Raw genomic sequence first — 16,265 nt, 5'->3', positions numbered from 1 at the left:
ATCATGAGAAGGGCAAATCAAACAACGAGGAGGAGTACCCCGCCCCCAATTATATGGAGACGAAGGCAGTGCATAAAGACATAACAGCACAAACGATTCCTTTATGTATGCACAAGAGGCATAGAGACGAATACGCACAAGTAGATCAATGCTACGCTCTCAAAATTGCTTTCCAACCCATTCTAGTTTAAAACGGTCTCTGATCTCAGCTGATAGAATGTCCTGCTACAAGTTGCTCTGAAATCCTTTTGGCAAGGATTTGATGGAAGGGTTGCGTTGGATGCGCTCCGTCGATGTACATATACTCCAGCGCGTTATACTCACAAGTCTCTGACTTGAAGTCTGGCACAAGAGTCCCTCTGCGTGAAATATTAGCTTTGCTTACAAACATAGACCTTTGTTTAACCTACGATTTATAGTCGGCGCAAAACGCGTTGCTCTTGTAGATTGCTGTTTCAGGAAACTGTGAAGGGTCCTCTGTAACAGCCGTGATCAGAGGAACAACGTCAAAGAAGAAAAAGGTGCTGTGCTTTTGCTTATGATCCAACTCATGCACAAGCTTCTTGAGCTTCTTATTCCAATTTTGACTTGCGGCTTCGAGTTTGGGTGCGATGTCCTTGGGCCTGTTGTTCGGGAACAGAGACTGTGGGGGCGTTGAGACGAAGAGAAATTGCCGAGCACCGTAGCCATACAAGTCAAGAGTGAGCTGGCGAATTCGCGCGATAATAGCGACAATGGTCTCTTCTTGGTCGTCTTGAGTTATGGTCCGGTAGATATCGTTGATGCCTATGAAGATGGTCCAAAGTGTTTCCTTTGGCGCAAAGAGCTTTGGGTGCTGGTCCAGGTAAACTGGTAACTTGTCGTGGACCTGCGTATCCACGTCGTTGGGGCCGGTCGTTACGATATCCCTGTCGACTACTGCGCCACCTACAGCCATGTTGTACAGTAGAATCGAAGACGCGTTGTACTGGGTGGTCAGGTACATAGGCCACATTTTGCCATTGGAGCTTGTCTTGCCCGTGTTTCCTATCGGGTTGGAGGGAGAGGGCTGTTGACCAGATATGTCGAAGCGAGTGTCTGTCCATGAGTCGCCACTGCATCATAGTCAGATGATAGTAGCAATAGAAATATGCTGTAGACTCACAATGATACAATCTTGTTAATTTTAGAAAAATTAAAGGTCTTTTTGGGAGGATGGCCTGGCGATGGTGCTGCCTCGAGACATGGTAGCAAGCTTAGCAGCGGAATTAACCCGGACAACTTCATCTTGACGATTGGGGACAGTCGTGATCAAGAAGAACCAAGATGAGGCCTTACTGGAATTACATATAAATAGTATTTCTGCCATCGGTCAAAGATATACCGAGCAAGCGAGCTAATGCTGTTCAGGAAGCTGGGATAATCAGCCTAAGTTGTGCGGGGAGAAGTCCTCGGCATCTGGAGTCTCCCCAACCTTATTCCAGAATTGCGGTAATCTTGTTGGTAATATCTCCAAAGATAGCTCTCATCTGCGAATAGAAATGCCATACTGACATCGCTTTGACTGTCTAGATTTACTTGACCTGTTTGTGCCACTCGCGCATCTCTGCAACGAACGCATCGGGCTGCTCCCAAGCCGCAAAGTGGCCACCTCTCGGCAATTCATTCCAATACACAATATTCTTGTAGTAACGATCACACCATTCCTTCGGCGCAAAACTGTTATCACCACCAAACCAGCTGACGCCAACTGGGATATTTATCTCCCATGCAGTCGTCGCAGATGCGCACTCCCAGTAGTAGCGAGCAGATGACGTACTAGAGTTGGTGAGCCAGTAGAGCATGATTGTGTCGAGCATCTCGTCTTTGCTAAACACAGTCTCTACATCTCCATCATGGTGTGACCAATCTTGGTACTTTTCGTAGATCCAGGCGGCTTGACCGACTGGTGAATCTGCGAGTCCATAGCCGACGGTTTGGGGTTTCGTTGACTGCTCTAGGAAATATCCTTTGAAACCAGTGATATCTCGGATGTTGTCGAGGCGCATGGCTCTCTCTTCAGCTTGGGTATCCTTGATCGGAACTTGAACTTCCTTCTGTGACTAGAATTAGCTGGTTTTCTGCGAAGGGAGGGACTATTTCATTTTACCTTGGGTTCAAAGTAGATAGAGTTGAAATGAAGACTTTTTAGTCCTTTTGGAGCTTGATGACCAAGACTCGCGACTACAAAAGCTCCCCAGTCTCCGCCTTGAGCCACCCACTCGCGATCCATGTATCCAAGGCGTCTCATCAGCTCTGCCCATGCACGAGCAGTGTGCTCATGGCCCCAGCCAGTCTCTTTTGGCTTGCCTGAAAATCCATAGCCTGGAAGTGCTGGCAGAATGAGGTGGAACGCGTCGTCGTGAGAGCCCCCATGTGATTCAGGGTCGACAAGTTTCTCGATGACATGTCTGAACTCCAGGACTGAACCTGGCCAACCATGTGTGAGTAAGAGAGGCGTAGCATTCTTATGCTTTGACTGGATATGTAGGAAGTATATCTCAACTCCATCGATGGTTGTCGTAAACTGAGGATACGAGTTGAGCAAGGCTTCGCACCTTCGCCAATCGTATTCAGTTTGCCAATATTTGCAAAGGTCTTGAATTACCGGCAGCGGGACACCTTGGGACCAGTCGTCAACGAGCTCTTTGTCCGGCCATCTGGTTAGTCGAAGACGAGTTTGCAGGTCATCGAGATCCGACTGTGGGATGGAGACCTTAAAAGGCCGAATGGAGTCATGATTGGATTGAGCCATTGTTGGTTTGTTTGTGAAAGAAGGTCGAAAGTTGACACGATAATTACGTTTCAAGCGGGCAAGAGCATCAAGAGTGGTATTTGAGGTCAAGATTGTGGAACATACGTGACAGTCTTGAAGCTAACGTTCTTAAGTTGGAACATAAGAATTGCTGACAAATCCCACTTTTGATTGTCTCATCGTCAGAAGTTCCATTGACGTCACTAAAACGCCGCCAGCTAAACCCTACCCAAATGAAGATAGACAAATGAGCAAACAACCTCCTCATCCTTGTGATCCCGAATGAATAATGCCTTAGTCCTAGCAACCCAATCACCCAAAAGCCTCTTCTCCTCCTTGTCACTGTAGCGTCCTTCATTGCCAACTTTGAGAGCTTTGAGAAAGTATCCGGAGCAAACAGCCATCATCCAGTCAATAACAACATTACCATATTCTCGACTAGCGTCTTCACCCTCAGCCTGCTTCTTTCTCAAATTATGGATGGCTGGATGGGTGATGTCGTCCTCGAAGAGATCATGAGCTTTCCAAAGGTTGCTCATCTCACCCAGGACCTTCCTCACATCATCCAGAGTTCGATTGTACGTTGGGACGCGAAAAGCTGCGGCAACTGAAACAGGAATGATCCCTTGCTGGACCATCTCGATCATCGCGTTACGGCACGCATCGACAGGTCCACTGTAGTTCTCATATCCAGCAGATGCTTGACCAACGAATGTGAGAACAAGTGAGCCACCAGAGATAATCTCCTGGGCGCGAAGTTCCAGAAAGGTGGAAAGATCAAGATGGGCTTGGTTCTGGAGCAAATGATCATCCTCCGACTGCACGCCAGTTGGAGGAGGAACATGGTCGAGATGGTGCAGAGCAGCGAGTGAGAAGCCGAGATGTGCTGATTTAGGGGGAACAACTTTCTGATAGAAGTTGCGAGGTATCATGCTCAAAAACAAGGAATGGGGGAATTCAGTCTTGTCCAATGTGTCGGCCCATGATGTGATGGTGGTAGACAGAGTACTAAAGTCGTTCTCTGGGCGATCGCTGAACAGCAGCTCAACTTGACGTGGAGGAGTTGCCTTCAGGATGGCTTGAATAGGTTCCAATCTGAAGATTGATCAATAACCTGGAATAAATATGTGTCATCCCACTTACGAATTGTTGCCATGAGCAGACCCATACTCAACAATGGCCGTGTGATCACCGTCGTGGTCCGCTACAGCCTTTGCAGCTTTCTGGAAGAGAGGCAGGGCTTTGAGCATCGCCTCGTGCTGCAGTGCAGCGTGGGAGCTGTAAGCTCCTTGCCCTTGCATGGGTACATCGTTTTGGTTGACCTTGTTTGGCATGCTTACTAAGTAGAAAAGACTGATTGCAGAAATGAGTGAGTTGTGAAGGTCAAGTCGGAGGGGGAGGCCGAGTTTAAGTACTTCTCTCTGTGTGTGTGTTAATTTGAAGGATTTGATGGATCCAGTCAGGCTCGGTCAATCATCAACTCACAGGAGAGAAATTGCCTAGAAGATGGCTTATTAGAGGGACTCTTCATCACGAGGTCAGATTAGGTACGCGCAGGAATTATTCTTCATTTTTGCAGTGTGTTTTGATGAGCCAAATATTTCGTCTCTATTCGTCACGTCATATACTAACACGTCGTATTTTTACCCCATGATTACAAACTAACCACATTACATAAAATACTACTGCTGCCCACTATGATTTCTATCTGTGTTTGGTGAAAGTCCTACACGAACCGTCTCTTGACCTTGACATCATATGAATTCGCCTGTAACTGTTGCGCGATGCGAAAAACGGTTGTCTCATCCTGTCCAGGAACATACTCAAAGCTGAACTTGCGCAGAAGGGTCGTGAGAGAAATGTGCATCTCCTGGAAAGCGAAATGCTTGCCAACACATACACGACTACCGGCTGAGAATGGCCAGTATGGTACAGAAGACGTCTGATTCTGCGAGTAAATGTCAAGCCATCGCTCTGGAATGAATTCATCTGGATTCTCCCAGTTATCAGAGTTGAGGTGTGCTTCTTGGGTGTTGGGAAACACGGTGGTACCCTTGGGAATGCGGTACCCAAGCACGGTTTCATGTTTGGATGCATCGCGTGGGCTCCCTGTAGCTTGACCCGGGATAAGGCGCATGGTCTCGTCAATGCAGGCTTGCAGGTAGGTCATTCCCGCTTGAGAGTAGGCACATTCCGTGTCGCGGTCAGGTTCGCTGGGAGGATACCACTTGTCAACTTCTTCAACAAGCTTCTTCATAACATTAGGGTGCTTGAGAAGTTGCATAATGGTGAAGAGTTCGGCATTGGCAGTTGTCTCGCTACCGGCTGCCAAAAGGATCACGCTTTCATCCTGTACATCTGATGTGCGGAACTCAGAGCCGGGAGAGTCGTCACTGACATCAACGAGATGCTGAAGCAGGTCTTGATGTTTGACGTCTCCAGACTCCTTGCGGCGCTTGTCGACGATATTGAATGTGAACTCTTCGATATAAGGATCCCGCTTTGGGAGGAAAGGGATGTACTTTATCCATGAGATAAGCTGCATCACAGCAGAGATCTTCATGCCAGCTTTAAGTCGCGATGGGAGAGGATGACTTCCATTCTCGACAACATTGAAGCTACCACCAAAAGTAGTAGCGCCGATGGTGTCGATGGCTAAGCCATGGATAAAGTGTTGGAGATTAATGACAGTGCTGTTATTGGAGTTCTCACAGAGCTTGTCAAGATGGGCAACACCAGCATCGACGCACGACTTCATGAGAGGTTCAAGGCTACGAATGTAGCGGATGCCAAACATGGAAGACAACATACGCTTGCGGCGGGAATAGGCCTTCTTTTCTGTAAAGGCCAGTAGTGTTGGGCGGTGCGGGTCTTGTCTGAAGTTGCCATAGATGGCTTCACATTTGACCCAGTCTTCATTCTGGATGATGCGCTTGATCTCGTTGGCGTCACCAACAGAGATCATGTTGGGAGCGAGGACAACGATCGGGCCATATTTCTGATGAAGGGCACGAGCGAAACGATGGCTATGGGAGATGTTAGAGCTAAGATCGTGCATTTGGCCATTGCTGTGAATGCTTACCTTTTTCCCTTGAATGTTGCAATCTCCAAAGGCCAAGGGCTGAGTTTGTTGATGAGAGGACCTGGAATACGGCTAATTGGAGAAAAGATGTTTCGTAGAAGCTTGAACAGGTCAGTGAATTGTTGATGGTAGTCACCAATAACAGAATCTTACCTCAAATACCCTTGGTACTATGATAAACAAGGCAATAAATGCAACAAAGCCTTGTATCCAAGTCAAGTTACTCAGAGACTCAGTGACCTCGGGCGGGAGAGAGTTGGCCACTTGGGCCAGATGATCGTTTAGTGGTTTTGACCACATGTCGTAATGGCCGCTGTACTGTAAAAGATACTCTGGCCCAGAAAAGGGAATATCATGCAGCAAATAGCAGGGAGAATGAATGCACTATACCTGACATATAAGCTGCAACTCATAGGCCCGCTGTAGTATTGACCAAGGCTTCCTGTCAGGGCATGTCGCTCGTCAAACACCGGATTGGAACAGACCGTATCATCAACCTGGCCGGCGGCCCCCGGAACAAACCATTCAGTATTAACTGACATTTGCATGTATGAGCTGACAGGCGCATTTCATGGCTGGCGTCCGTCGTATGACGAAACAAACCCTCCGATCGAATAGAAAAAGAAAACAGGCACATATCTAGCAAGTGGAACACCGTAATACGGAATCCTTCGCGGTAGTTGCAGTAGGATCTTGTTCTCCACCCTTGCTGATCCTTCGGCTTCAGATCGACCAGTCTTATGTGAGGAATTAGTTCGCCTAGATGGAGATACAAGGTGGGTGTGTGCATTTTGGGTGCTAACTGCAAATGGAAATTCGTATGACTTCTTAGAAGATTGTGTGTGAAACATGGCACAATGGGATTGTAACGTTTCTCCATTTATAGGATCGTGCATTGAGTTAGATTAATGGAGGGGAGTGATACTCCATGATGAGACAGAATCAAGGTTATGAAGAACAGGCGTAGCCCTATCTACTTGTACAGGTACGTAGACTTTGCCTGGCAGTAGGACAATAAACCCTGCAATCCATACTCAACGCCCAGTCCACTCTGCTTATGACCCCCAAACGGCACATGAGGATCAGGGCGAGGCGGCCCGTTGATGTAGACATTGCCGGCCTCGAGAGAAGACGCCACCCGTCTTGCGGTTGATATGTCGCTGCTCCACACGCTAGCAGCTAGACCGCTGTTGCTGCTATTGGCCATGGATACGGCTTCGTTGATGGATGAGAACTTGATGCACGAAACAATAGGACCTGGTAAGATGGAGTCAGCTGTGCCGTAATCGAACTTTAGTGAGAGATATTGATAGCCATCCAAATGAGCTCATCAATGGCGTGTCTGACGTACCAAAATTCTCTTGTTGAACGATATCAGCTCCCGGTGGCGGGCTCACGACGATGGTCGGATGGATAAAGAATCCTTTCTCCGGTTCCGTCCGACCCGATGAGATGAGTATGCAGCCAGCCTGTCTTGCATCTGCCAGCGCCTGTTTGAGCTTCTCATACTGTGCCTGATTCTGGATCGGACCGACGCCTGAGACAAGGTCTTTGGCTGCCTCTGCTGTGGCCTCTTGGAGCTGAGCCACCGCCTCGTCAAAGATGTCTTGGTGGATGTACAAACGACGTGTGGCGGCACAGACTTGTCCTGCGTTGAACCATAGCCCTCCTGCGATCTGGGGGATGATGGCCTTGAGATCAACGTCGGGGAGGACAATGGAAGCATTGTTGCCAGCACTTTACCAGTCAGCTTTGAACACAAATCATGTGAGATTTGCCTACGTTTCCAGAGTGACACGTTTCATAGTGTCAGCTCCATCTTTGAGAATCTGCTTTCCTGTAGCTGTAGAGCCAGTAAATGAGATTTTCTGAATATCAGAGTGTTTGACAAGGCGGGGACCCAAGTCATTGTCGCCATGGAGAACCTGCAGAACTGACGGAGGAAACACTTGCTGGGCAAGCTCTACCAACTTAAGAGACGAGTACGGAGTGAAAGGTCTTGGGCAAGTCAGTGATTTGGGAGGTGCCTGTACAAAGTGCTGACGTACGAGGGTTTGAGAATAACGCAGTTTCCCGTAGCTAGAGCAGGTGCGATTTTCCCGATTGCTGGTAGATAGTTAGTCTAAATAACTTGACACTTATGAGGGCTTCATAAGCATACCAAGCATCAATGGAACTATCAAAAAGTAGCAAGGTCAGCAACTGGTTGTCATGCGATACCAGATATGTCTTACAGTTCCAAGGGCAGATAGCGGCGACCACTCCAAGGGGCTCGTGGGTAACGATGGTTGCTTTCTCATCATCCTCAATGTTTTCTTCGGGAAGTTTGTATTTCGCTATTCCGGTCAGAATAATAAGACTATCGATGTGAACAATCCTGGAACGAACCTGGATATCGCAGCCATTGTGCAGCAAAGTAGACTTCGATTGCTGCCTTTTCGACCTGAACACTGTCAGTACCAAGCAATATCAAAGGAGGTGGACTGGACTACTCACAGATCTTCCGCACTCTCTAACAAGCAATTGACAAAAGTCATTGGCATGAGAAAGGTAGAGGCCGGCAAAGCGCTCCAACAGCTCTGTTCGCTGCTTGTAAGACGTCTGAGACCATGAAGGAAATGCCTCGTTGGCAGCGTGCACGACATCTTCAATGTCGTTTGGTGTAGCTACGGGAGCAGGCCAAAGGGGAATTTGATTGAGAGGGTCTGTACCACATGTGATAATATCTGAACCACGAGGACTACCAGAGATAATATTGGAGAAAGTAGTAAAGTCCATGGTGTTGAATAGTTATGTGATCGTTACTGCACGAGACAAGTTTCAGGAAGTGAAGGGAAGTATTTTATAGTGGCCGGGTGCCCTGAAGCGGCAGGTGCTAGGCGGCCTAGGTGAGCTCCAAGTCCACTGGAAGTTACTGGCTGGGCCGTGACCGCCACCAGAATCATGGAAATAGTCCTAGGCGTTTCAACAAAATTGAACATTAAAGAACATATCTATGACCCGCAAATAATAATTATATACAGCGAAACTATCAATACATCATCTTACTTCATCACTCTCTGACCACGCCTTCTTCGCTCGACTTAATCTGACCAGACCCCTTCTCCTCCTGCAATCCAAACTCCGTGTTCAGCTCATCGCGCAGTGTCAGTGACCGAACAAAGAAACAAAGTAAAAATCCCAGCAAACAGAAAGCGATAGAAACCTGCCAGACAACCTTTAGCCCATTCAAGTAAACCTGTACCACTTCATCTTTGAGTCGTGGACTAGACCCAAGTGTCTTGAGAAAATACTGAGTCGCATGCTCATACGCGCCGCCATTTACAAGAAGGCTCCTGACACCTTGGTCTGAAATGTCAGATGCTGCATGGTTAACATGATTGTTAAACACAGCAGCTGGAATTGCGACACCCCAGATCGATCCAAAGTTGCGGATAAAGGTCCATGCACCAGTCGCTGTAGCCACATCTGAGTCGGGAAGACTGGCCAGAATTGGAGGCAAAGTACTCGTGAAAACAACGCCAGTGCCGAATCCAAACAGAATCTGGAATCCCACCCATCGCCCAGTGGAGGAATTTTCATCGAGAAGGGTGAACAAACCACAAGCAATCGACATAAGCACAAACCCAGCGAAATGCCAGATGCGGTATTTCCCAGTCTTGGTAATAGTAATGCCCGCAGCGACACCTCCCGGGGCACTGGTACAGGCAATAGGGAATAGCATGACCGCCGAACGGGTAGGGCTTGCTTCTTTGACAGCCTGGAAATAGACTGGGAGGAAATAACAGATCCAGTACAGAAGTAGGCTGTGTATAAAGCTAATAGCAAGCAGCGTGGATGACGTCCGGTTGCCAAATAGTCTCAAAGGCATGGTAGGTTCCTTCAACCAAGGCGCACCCTGGTAGGCAAAAAAGGCAAGCAGGGCAACAAGACCTATGACAAGAGGAATCACAGTCTCCCAGTCCGACCAAGCGTGCTCAGAACCACCCCAGCTCAAAGCAAGAACAATGGATGTCACGGATCCAATCAAGAGGACACTTCCACCCCAGTCGATCCTGGCCATCTGCTCCTTGAAAGTGCCAGATGGTGGTCGGGTCAACTTAAGAAACAAACCCAGGGCGATGAGAGCAACACCAGCGATGGGAAGGTTGATGTAGAAGATCCATCTCCATGATATGTTCTGCGCAAAAGCACCGCCCATGACGGGGGCGACAACAGCAGCGATGGCCCATACACCACCGATGATACCAGCGTACATGCCTCTTTCTCTGATGGAGACCATATCGCAAACAACGATCTCCGACATGGTCAGAACGCCTCCACCGCCAATGCCCTGAACAGCACGACCACCAACCATCATTGCAGTGTTGTGGGCGCCACCACAGAGACCGCTGCCGAGTGTAAAGATACAAACAGCGATCAGAGTGAGGCTACGGCGGCCATAGATGTTGGCTGCTTGGGCAAAGATGGGGATAGTGGCTGTCGACGCCAGGAGATATGAGTCGATGATCCATACATAGAGAGAATCAGAGCCAAGGTCAGCCGCGATAGTGGGCAAGGCGGTGGAAATGATGGATGTGTCGAGGGCAGCAAGAAATGTAGTCAGCGCAATGGCGACAAAGATGAGCCAAAAACGAGCACCTTTTTTGCTGGGTGCAGCGCCTGGTGGTGATGGTTCCTCTGGTGTTGGACTCGCTGCTACAGGCGAAGAAGGCTCTGTGGCAGCCATGTTGGAATTCGAAACAAGTGTGTAGTTAATTGCAATGTTTGATAATCAGAAAAAATCAAGTCTGGTCTCTGTGTAAGTAGAACAGAATAATTCAGTGGTAATTGAAGTCAAGCCTCGCTCTCTCTGTTATTATCCGGGAGCAATGTTTACAGTAAGGCAAGAGCATACCGCTGATCTCTCTACCAACACTGAAGCATTCACTAGCATAATCTGAGCCACAATTAAGTGGCACGATCTTCTGACACCATCACCGGAGGGTTCCATGTAAAACAGTTGTTCATCATACAAAGAAAAATGGTGATAAAAACGGCAAAGGACATTCGGAAGCTTCGAGGAAAGATGGTTGTCGCAAGGGTATATTTGCTATTGGCTATCAACATCCTTGTCAGAAATCCCACCGATCCTTCGCAAGGATCATCATCCAAATCCTCCGAAATGATGCCATTGAAAACCATCCGGACCTGCATATCAATGTTGGCATTACTGATCTAGTCTTACATGATACGAATCACCTAAAATGGCTTCTCACAAACACAGCAGGGAGTCCCACCACGTCGTCTACTTTCGATCTAGACCTGCAGTGTTACCCAAGTCCACTTAGCATAATGACATGATGGTGTCACAGAAATGCGCTCTCCTTAAACAAGGTGCGTATAGGATCTTACCCCACAAGCATAGAGATCCTTTTGCAACCTTGCGTGCAGTTGTCGGTCATGCCATGGCTACAGGGTAGCAGAAAAGTCAACCTCCTAAGTCTTAGGTTACAAAAATAAATAGCCTAAACAGTATAGTCTAAATAGCATAAGCTGACCTACTAATTTCGTCTCTTATGCTTCCAGCAGCCAAATTTTCTAATACCTTGAGGCATGGCTGTCAAACTAGAAACACAGTGACTCAATTGTTCAGCCGCATGCAGGTTTTATCTAATGAACTTGTGGTTTGTCTTCCAAGACAAAGCTAGACAAGATTTTGCTATAGTTTGTTTTTGGAGGCGTTTCGTCTTACTCTTGTACGAGATAGTAAGCGGTTTTCGCTTAATGCCGTGGATACTAACAACATCTTCTGTAGTGATACAGTCCTCGATAGATACTTGCAAATGCTATGACCAATAACTAAAGTGTTAAAATAGCAACTTGTAGTATTCTTCTTACTGTAGGATCTGGAATCTTCAAAGTAATGTTGATATTGTGAAATTATCATGCGTCCACCGAAGTGCTTTATTCTATCTATCTGAGCCCGCTAGCCAAGTCTTCAACAAATTAGATTTCTATCGCAGTGGTAGTAGGAACAGGCCGCTTCAGTTTCCAAAGATTCGACACCTTCTTTCTGTTTGTCGTTCTGTGCACCATTGAGATGGCATCTGCAATTTGCTGTGTAACGCCAAGGCTCGTTGGCATATGGTGGCCGCCATCGAACTTGATGACTCTTCTGACACTTTGTTTCGTGCAATGACTCAACAACGTCTCACTCTCTTCAAGGTAAGGATCTGTGAGACCCTGTATATGTACAGTAGGAATTCTTATCTCTGGAGTCTCAGAGACAAATGGTGGAAAGGTGCCACAGAAGAAGACACCAAATAGGTTGTCATGAGTGAACGGGTGTTGTTGCTGCTCAAACAGAATGCTGGCAGTCGCGCGTGCACCTTGTGAGAACCCCAAAATACCAGCGAAGGGTCCATGCTGCACCATGAAGCTCTTGATGTAGGCAATGGCATTCTCTTCCTCCAGTCTCTTCTCCTCAGGAGCCAGTGTCTTGTCGTCACTGACCCAACAAGAGTATGGACCGCAGTTCTCAAAGTAAGGAAGAACACCTGGGCCCGGGGCGCTGTCTAGAGGGGCTTCGAGGTAGACAAGTTGAAAGCGGTTGCTCAAGGCAGACTCCAACTTGGCGAACTGCGCACGCATGATACGAGATGATGCGCCACCGCCGTGCAGACAGAGTAGTCGTGGGTAATGTGACATTTTGGGTATGAAGAATGAAGAGTGATGATCCTTTGGTCGGTGGGAAGAGTATTCTGATTTGGTGCAGGGGCAATTAACTGTTGAGACAAAGGGCAGAGTTGTGAGGTATATTTAATTTAGATCTCGTCTAATAGCCAACTAATCTCCAGGAGGAAAATCTCATGTTACTGCCTAGGACATGACTTCCAAGAAACAAGGTAACTGAGGCATTATTGTACCGTTAGGATGCTCTTGATAGTGGTTTGCGGAATAAACCGTGGTAACTGCCTGAAACGTAACACCAGTCGGCTAAGAAAATGGCAAATCATTCGAAGGATCCAGTATGGTTCGAAGGCTATTCTGATCTAGCTGTTTCCAAGTTACACGAAGCGCCAAACTAGGCGAAGCAGAAACATTGATGTGATACGTAAGGCTGAGCCCCCCTGTAAGCGTTGTCCCACATACTAAGATAAGATCAAAAGCAAACAAATTGGGGGTGTAAGCAGGCTCTAGCTCCCGTAGGAATGCCTTGCACCGAAGGATGATATCGTTCGATCGAAATTTCCCACTCATTTTCCAGTTGGCTAGTAGTGTCTTGAATTAGAATGAAACTCGTTTATGGAGTCCTCTCATATCGGAGACCTCCTTTGACCTGTCGTAAGAAAACGCAATAAAGTGTGCATGGCCGCCCTGCTCATGCAATGGCAACATACCATCAAACCTGATACTTGCCCCTCAATCTACTCCATTTGGATCGTACATTGTTCATCTTTTACCCAAACGAGTGTGCAACTATGCTTGCTCATGCAACCCTCTTGGCCATGGTGTTCGGGGCTCTTGTCCCGGTACATGCGGCCGCTTTGACGTTGGAACACCGTTCCCCTAGTCGTGGTAACTCGGTTGCAGTACCTGCCTATTGGGACGTGTACGGTTATCTGTTCAATGTCACTGTCGGATCACCTCCCCAAAATCTTACGATGCTGAGCGACATGACATGGATGGCTCTCTTTGTGCGATCTGGGCGATGTCTCGGCCAATTCAACCCCGATCTCTGCGCGGGACAACAACAGCCATTCTTCAATGAGCGTGACTCGAAAACATTCAGCAATGTATCTTTTGCACAGACGACGTGGCCTATCACGGCCTTTGCACCCAACTTCACGGTGGACTACGGGCGAGATGAAGTGTGCGTCGGGAATCTGTGCAACAGTGACACACTCATGCAGGTCTCTGACTTTCCTTATCCTGCAAGTGTCGTGCCTGCAGTTCCATTTGGTGGCATCTTCGGCCTGGCCCCTCCACCATCCAAGCGGGCCGAAACATCAGAACCCGCCAACTATCAGGCATGGCAGGAGGGTAACATGGGACCCTTGGTTGGCTGGCACACCTGCGCCACGTTGGCCTCAACGTCTAGTTGTCAAGGAGGTGATGCTCAGCTCGTCTTTGGAGGTACAGACACTTCCATGTACGATGCCAAGAAACTACAATCCTACGGGATCCGAAACCCGGAATGGCTCAGCGACGCGTTCTACCCAGTTACGCCCCCTCGCAGCAACTACTGGAGTACTTCGCTTACGGGCATGTGGGTCGAGGGCGATGGAAAGAAGTCCAAGAACTTTGCTGTTGCTTTCAAGGCTGGCAAGGGTGGTAAAAAGACACCCCCACTGGCTGTTGTGGACGAAGGATCTGAAGGACTGGGCGCTCCACTCTCTCTCAACGGTTACAAGTACCTTGTCAGCAAGACTGACGCCAAGCCGGCCTCCGCCGCTGTCATCGAAAAGATCCTGAGTCAAGGATCGACGGGATATAACACCGACCAGCAGGACTGGTACACTCTATCGTGCGACAATCTGCACAGATATCCTGATATTGTTTATGAGCTTGATGGAGGGAAGAAGTACACGATTCCTCCAAAAGATTACGTAACGCGTTTGGAGAATATGCCTGGATCTGTGTGTTATCTCAATGTCAACGTGTGGAAGTATGGGCGTACGAGCGCTGGAGATGCCAAGGTCGTCCTTCTGGGAAGAGCGTTTCTGAAGAGGCAGTATCTTGTGCTTGATTTTGAAGATCGCACTTTTGGCCTTGCACCACTGCGGATGGAGTGATTTATTTATGTGATTCTTGTTTCATAATTGTTATTTGTACATAGTTGTTCAGTTTTATTGTTCATATTATAATCAAATAGATCTCAATTTTAGGTTTTGCTTGTATATCTAGCTCACAATTCCAATCTTGTCTTCACTTGAATAATTTAAAAATCTCACAAGATGTTGTGCTACTCTAAGAGATGTTTGCGGATGTTTTGACACTACCTGAGCAAGACTTATTCACCACCAAGACGCCTCTTCTCAATCAAGTTAGGCTCTCCAAAGACGTCCTTTACGTCATCGTTCTCGATCGTGCTCAAGTACCATGTCAGGACATTTGGGAATTGCTTCCTCATGGGTCCATCAATAACATGCATGAACCCCCACAAAAGGGATGAGACTCCAGTCAGGTCAGCAAGTGTCAATCGGCTCCCGACAAGTTGAGTGGCTGCTGACAAGTGCTTCTCCAACACAGTAAGCGCGTATTCGAGCTGAGCCAGCGCCTTTGTCTCAGTTGATTGATCAAAGGGTCCCATTCCAACTCTCCACATGACGAGATCCAAGATAGCTGGGTAGACCTCATCAGCAAAGAAGGAAATCCATTGTTGAATCTTCGCTGATGTCAAAGCGTCCTCTCCCAGCAGTTGACCAGCACGAGGTCCGGATTGGGAAACGTATCTGGCGATCGCATCTGACTCAGCGAGACAGAACCCGTCAGCGCCCTCGAAAACTGGAACTTTGCCAGCTGGGAACTTTGTGAGAAATTCAGTGGACTTGTTAGTCACAAAGTGTTGGTAGGGAGGGACCTCGATGTCGAGGTTGTTGAGTTTGGCTGCGGCAAGAATCTGTACAGGGTAAGTTTTGGTCAAATGAGAATATAAGAGAAACAGAAAGGGCAATTCACCTTGAAGACTCTGCCATTTGGCATAAAAGAGTAAAGAGTTCCGAATGGTGCCATGTTGTCTGAAAGTTGTATTGTTGTTGATCGTTGGTAATGTTTGAGTGAATCGTATCACTTGAAGATATTCATGAATGCTTTAACTTGAAGTGAAGACTCACAATCTTGGCATTGTGAAACCCTCCGAGTTAGCTCCACTATCAGACGATTAACAGGGCTTATCCTCAGCCCTGTAGTGGTATCCCTGCGCCTCAACAACGAACCACCCCCTGTAATGCAGAAACCCATGTCCATCTACACCCACCAGAGAAATCCTGCGAACCAACACCCGCGGCTCCAATTCCAACGTACCTGCATGGCACGCCATTATAATCCTTCGGGGAATTAGGCCGTAGCTGTGTCTGGTGATCCGTATATGCACTTATCCTGCGCTTAACCAAGAGTATTGTTTCTGATTCGATCATCCGTACCTTACACAGCCGCAGGCAGGAATCTCGCAAATGCTTTCCTTGTTTCGGATACGCGAGTTCAATTACAGATCCAATCTCGGATATGCGTGGCTGCAATTGGAAATCGCCGTCGGCAGGCAATTTTGTCGTAAGATGGTCAAGGGATAAGGATCGACACAGCCGGCGTATCTAGGCAAATGCAATCGTTGAGAAGGTATCCATCTGTAGTTCCTTTTATTCGCTAAGCGCATAGTTCTTACTATTTGGGAAGGACAAGAAAGGCTTAAGGTGTATGGAGGTACAA

At 47.8% G+C, this 16,265-nt stretch overlaps 7 protein-coding genes across 7 annotated transcripts; 1 reads left to right on the top strand and 6 right to left on the bottom strand.

Annotated features, from left to right (window-relative positions):
- Window positions 1–2,991: 2,991 nt before the first annotated feature.
- Window positions 2,992–4,107, bottom strand: FPSE_07922 (uncharacterized protein; the record flags this gene model as incomplete). The annotated part of the gene is made up of 2 exons (XM_009261040.1): window positions 2,992–3,868; window positions 3,917–4,107. The coding sequence occupies 2 exons, from the start codon at window positions 4,105–4,107 to the stop codon at window positions 2,992–2,994; spliced, it is 1,068 nt and encodes a 355-aa protein (XP_009259315.1).
- Window positions 4,108–4,499: 392 nt separating this feature from the next.
- FPSE_07921 (uncharacterized protein) lies at window positions 4,500–6,155 on the bottom strand (the record flags this gene model as incomplete). Its single annotated transcript, XM_009261039.1, has 3 exons — window positions 4,500–5,799; window positions 5,856–5,956; window positions 6,009–6,155. The coding sequence occupies 3 exons, from the start codon at window positions 6,153–6,155 to the stop codon at window positions 4,500–4,502; spliced, it is 1,548 nt and encodes a 515-aa protein (XP_009259314.1).
- Window positions 6,156–6,828: 673 nt separating this feature from the next.
- Window positions 6,829–8,633, bottom strand: FPSE_07920 (uncharacterized protein; the record flags this gene model as incomplete). The annotated part of the gene is made up of 8 exons (XM_009261038.1): window positions 6,829–7,112; window positions 7,207–7,592; window positions 7,638–7,853; window positions 7,904–7,961; window positions 8,017–8,031; window positions 8,090–8,191; window positions 8,244–8,298; window positions 8,352–8,633. 8 exons carry the CDS (start codon window positions 8,631–8,633, stop codon window positions 6,829–6,831), a joined length of 1,398 nt encoding a protein of 465 aa, XP_009259313.1.
- A 274-nt stretch (window positions 8,634–8,907) lies between these two features.
- FPSE_07919 (uncharacterized protein) lies at window positions 8,908–10,584 on the bottom strand (the record flags this gene model as incomplete). The annotated part of the gene is made up of 1 exon (XM_009261037.1): window positions 8,908–10,584. The coding sequence occupies one exon, from the start codon at window positions 10,582–10,584 to the stop codon at window positions 8,908–8,910; it is 1,677 nt and encodes a 558-aa protein (XP_009259312.1).
- Window positions 10,585–11,843: 1,259 nt separating this feature from the next.
- On the bottom strand, window positions 11,844–12,545 carry FPSE_07918 (uncharacterized protein; the record flags this gene model as incomplete). The annotated part of the gene is made up of 1 exon (XM_009261036.1): window positions 11,844–12,545. The coding sequence occupies one exon, from the start codon at window positions 12,543–12,545 to the stop codon at window positions 11,844–11,846; it is 702 nt and encodes a 233-aa protein (XP_009259311.1).
- Window positions 12,546–13,318: 773 nt separating this feature from the next.
- Window positions 13,319–14,632, top strand: FPSE_07917 (uncharacterized protein; the record flags this gene model as incomplete). Its single annotated transcript, XM_009261035.1, has 1 exon — window positions 13,319–14,632. One exon carries the CDS (start codon window positions 13,319–13,321, stop codon window positions 14,630–14,632), a length of 1,314 nt encoding a protein of 437 aa, XP_009259310.1.
- Window positions 14,633–14,850: 218 nt separating this feature from the next.
- FPSE_07916 (uncharacterized protein) lies at window positions 14,851–15,572 on the bottom strand (the record flags this gene model as incomplete). Its single annotated transcript, XM_009261034.1, has 2 exons — window positions 14,851–15,459; window positions 15,519–15,572. The coding sequence occupies 2 exons, from the start codon at window positions 15,570–15,572 to the stop codon at window positions 14,851–14,853; spliced, it is 663 nt and encodes a 220-aa protein (XP_009259309.1).
- Between the last annotated feature and the right edge of the window lie 693 nt (window positions 15,573–16,265).

Source organism: Fusarium pseudograminearum, chromosome 4 (genome assembly GCF_000303195.2).
Source record: "Fusarium pseudograminearum CS3096 chromosome 4, whole genome shotgun sequence".
NCBI classification, from domain to species: Eukaryota; Fungi; Ascomycota; class Sordariomycetes; order Hypocreales; family Nectriaceae; genus Fusarium; species Fusarium pseudograminearum.
The sequence above is the reverse complement of the archived record's forward strand: the minus strand, read 5'-3'. Positions and strand labels throughout refer to the sequence as shown.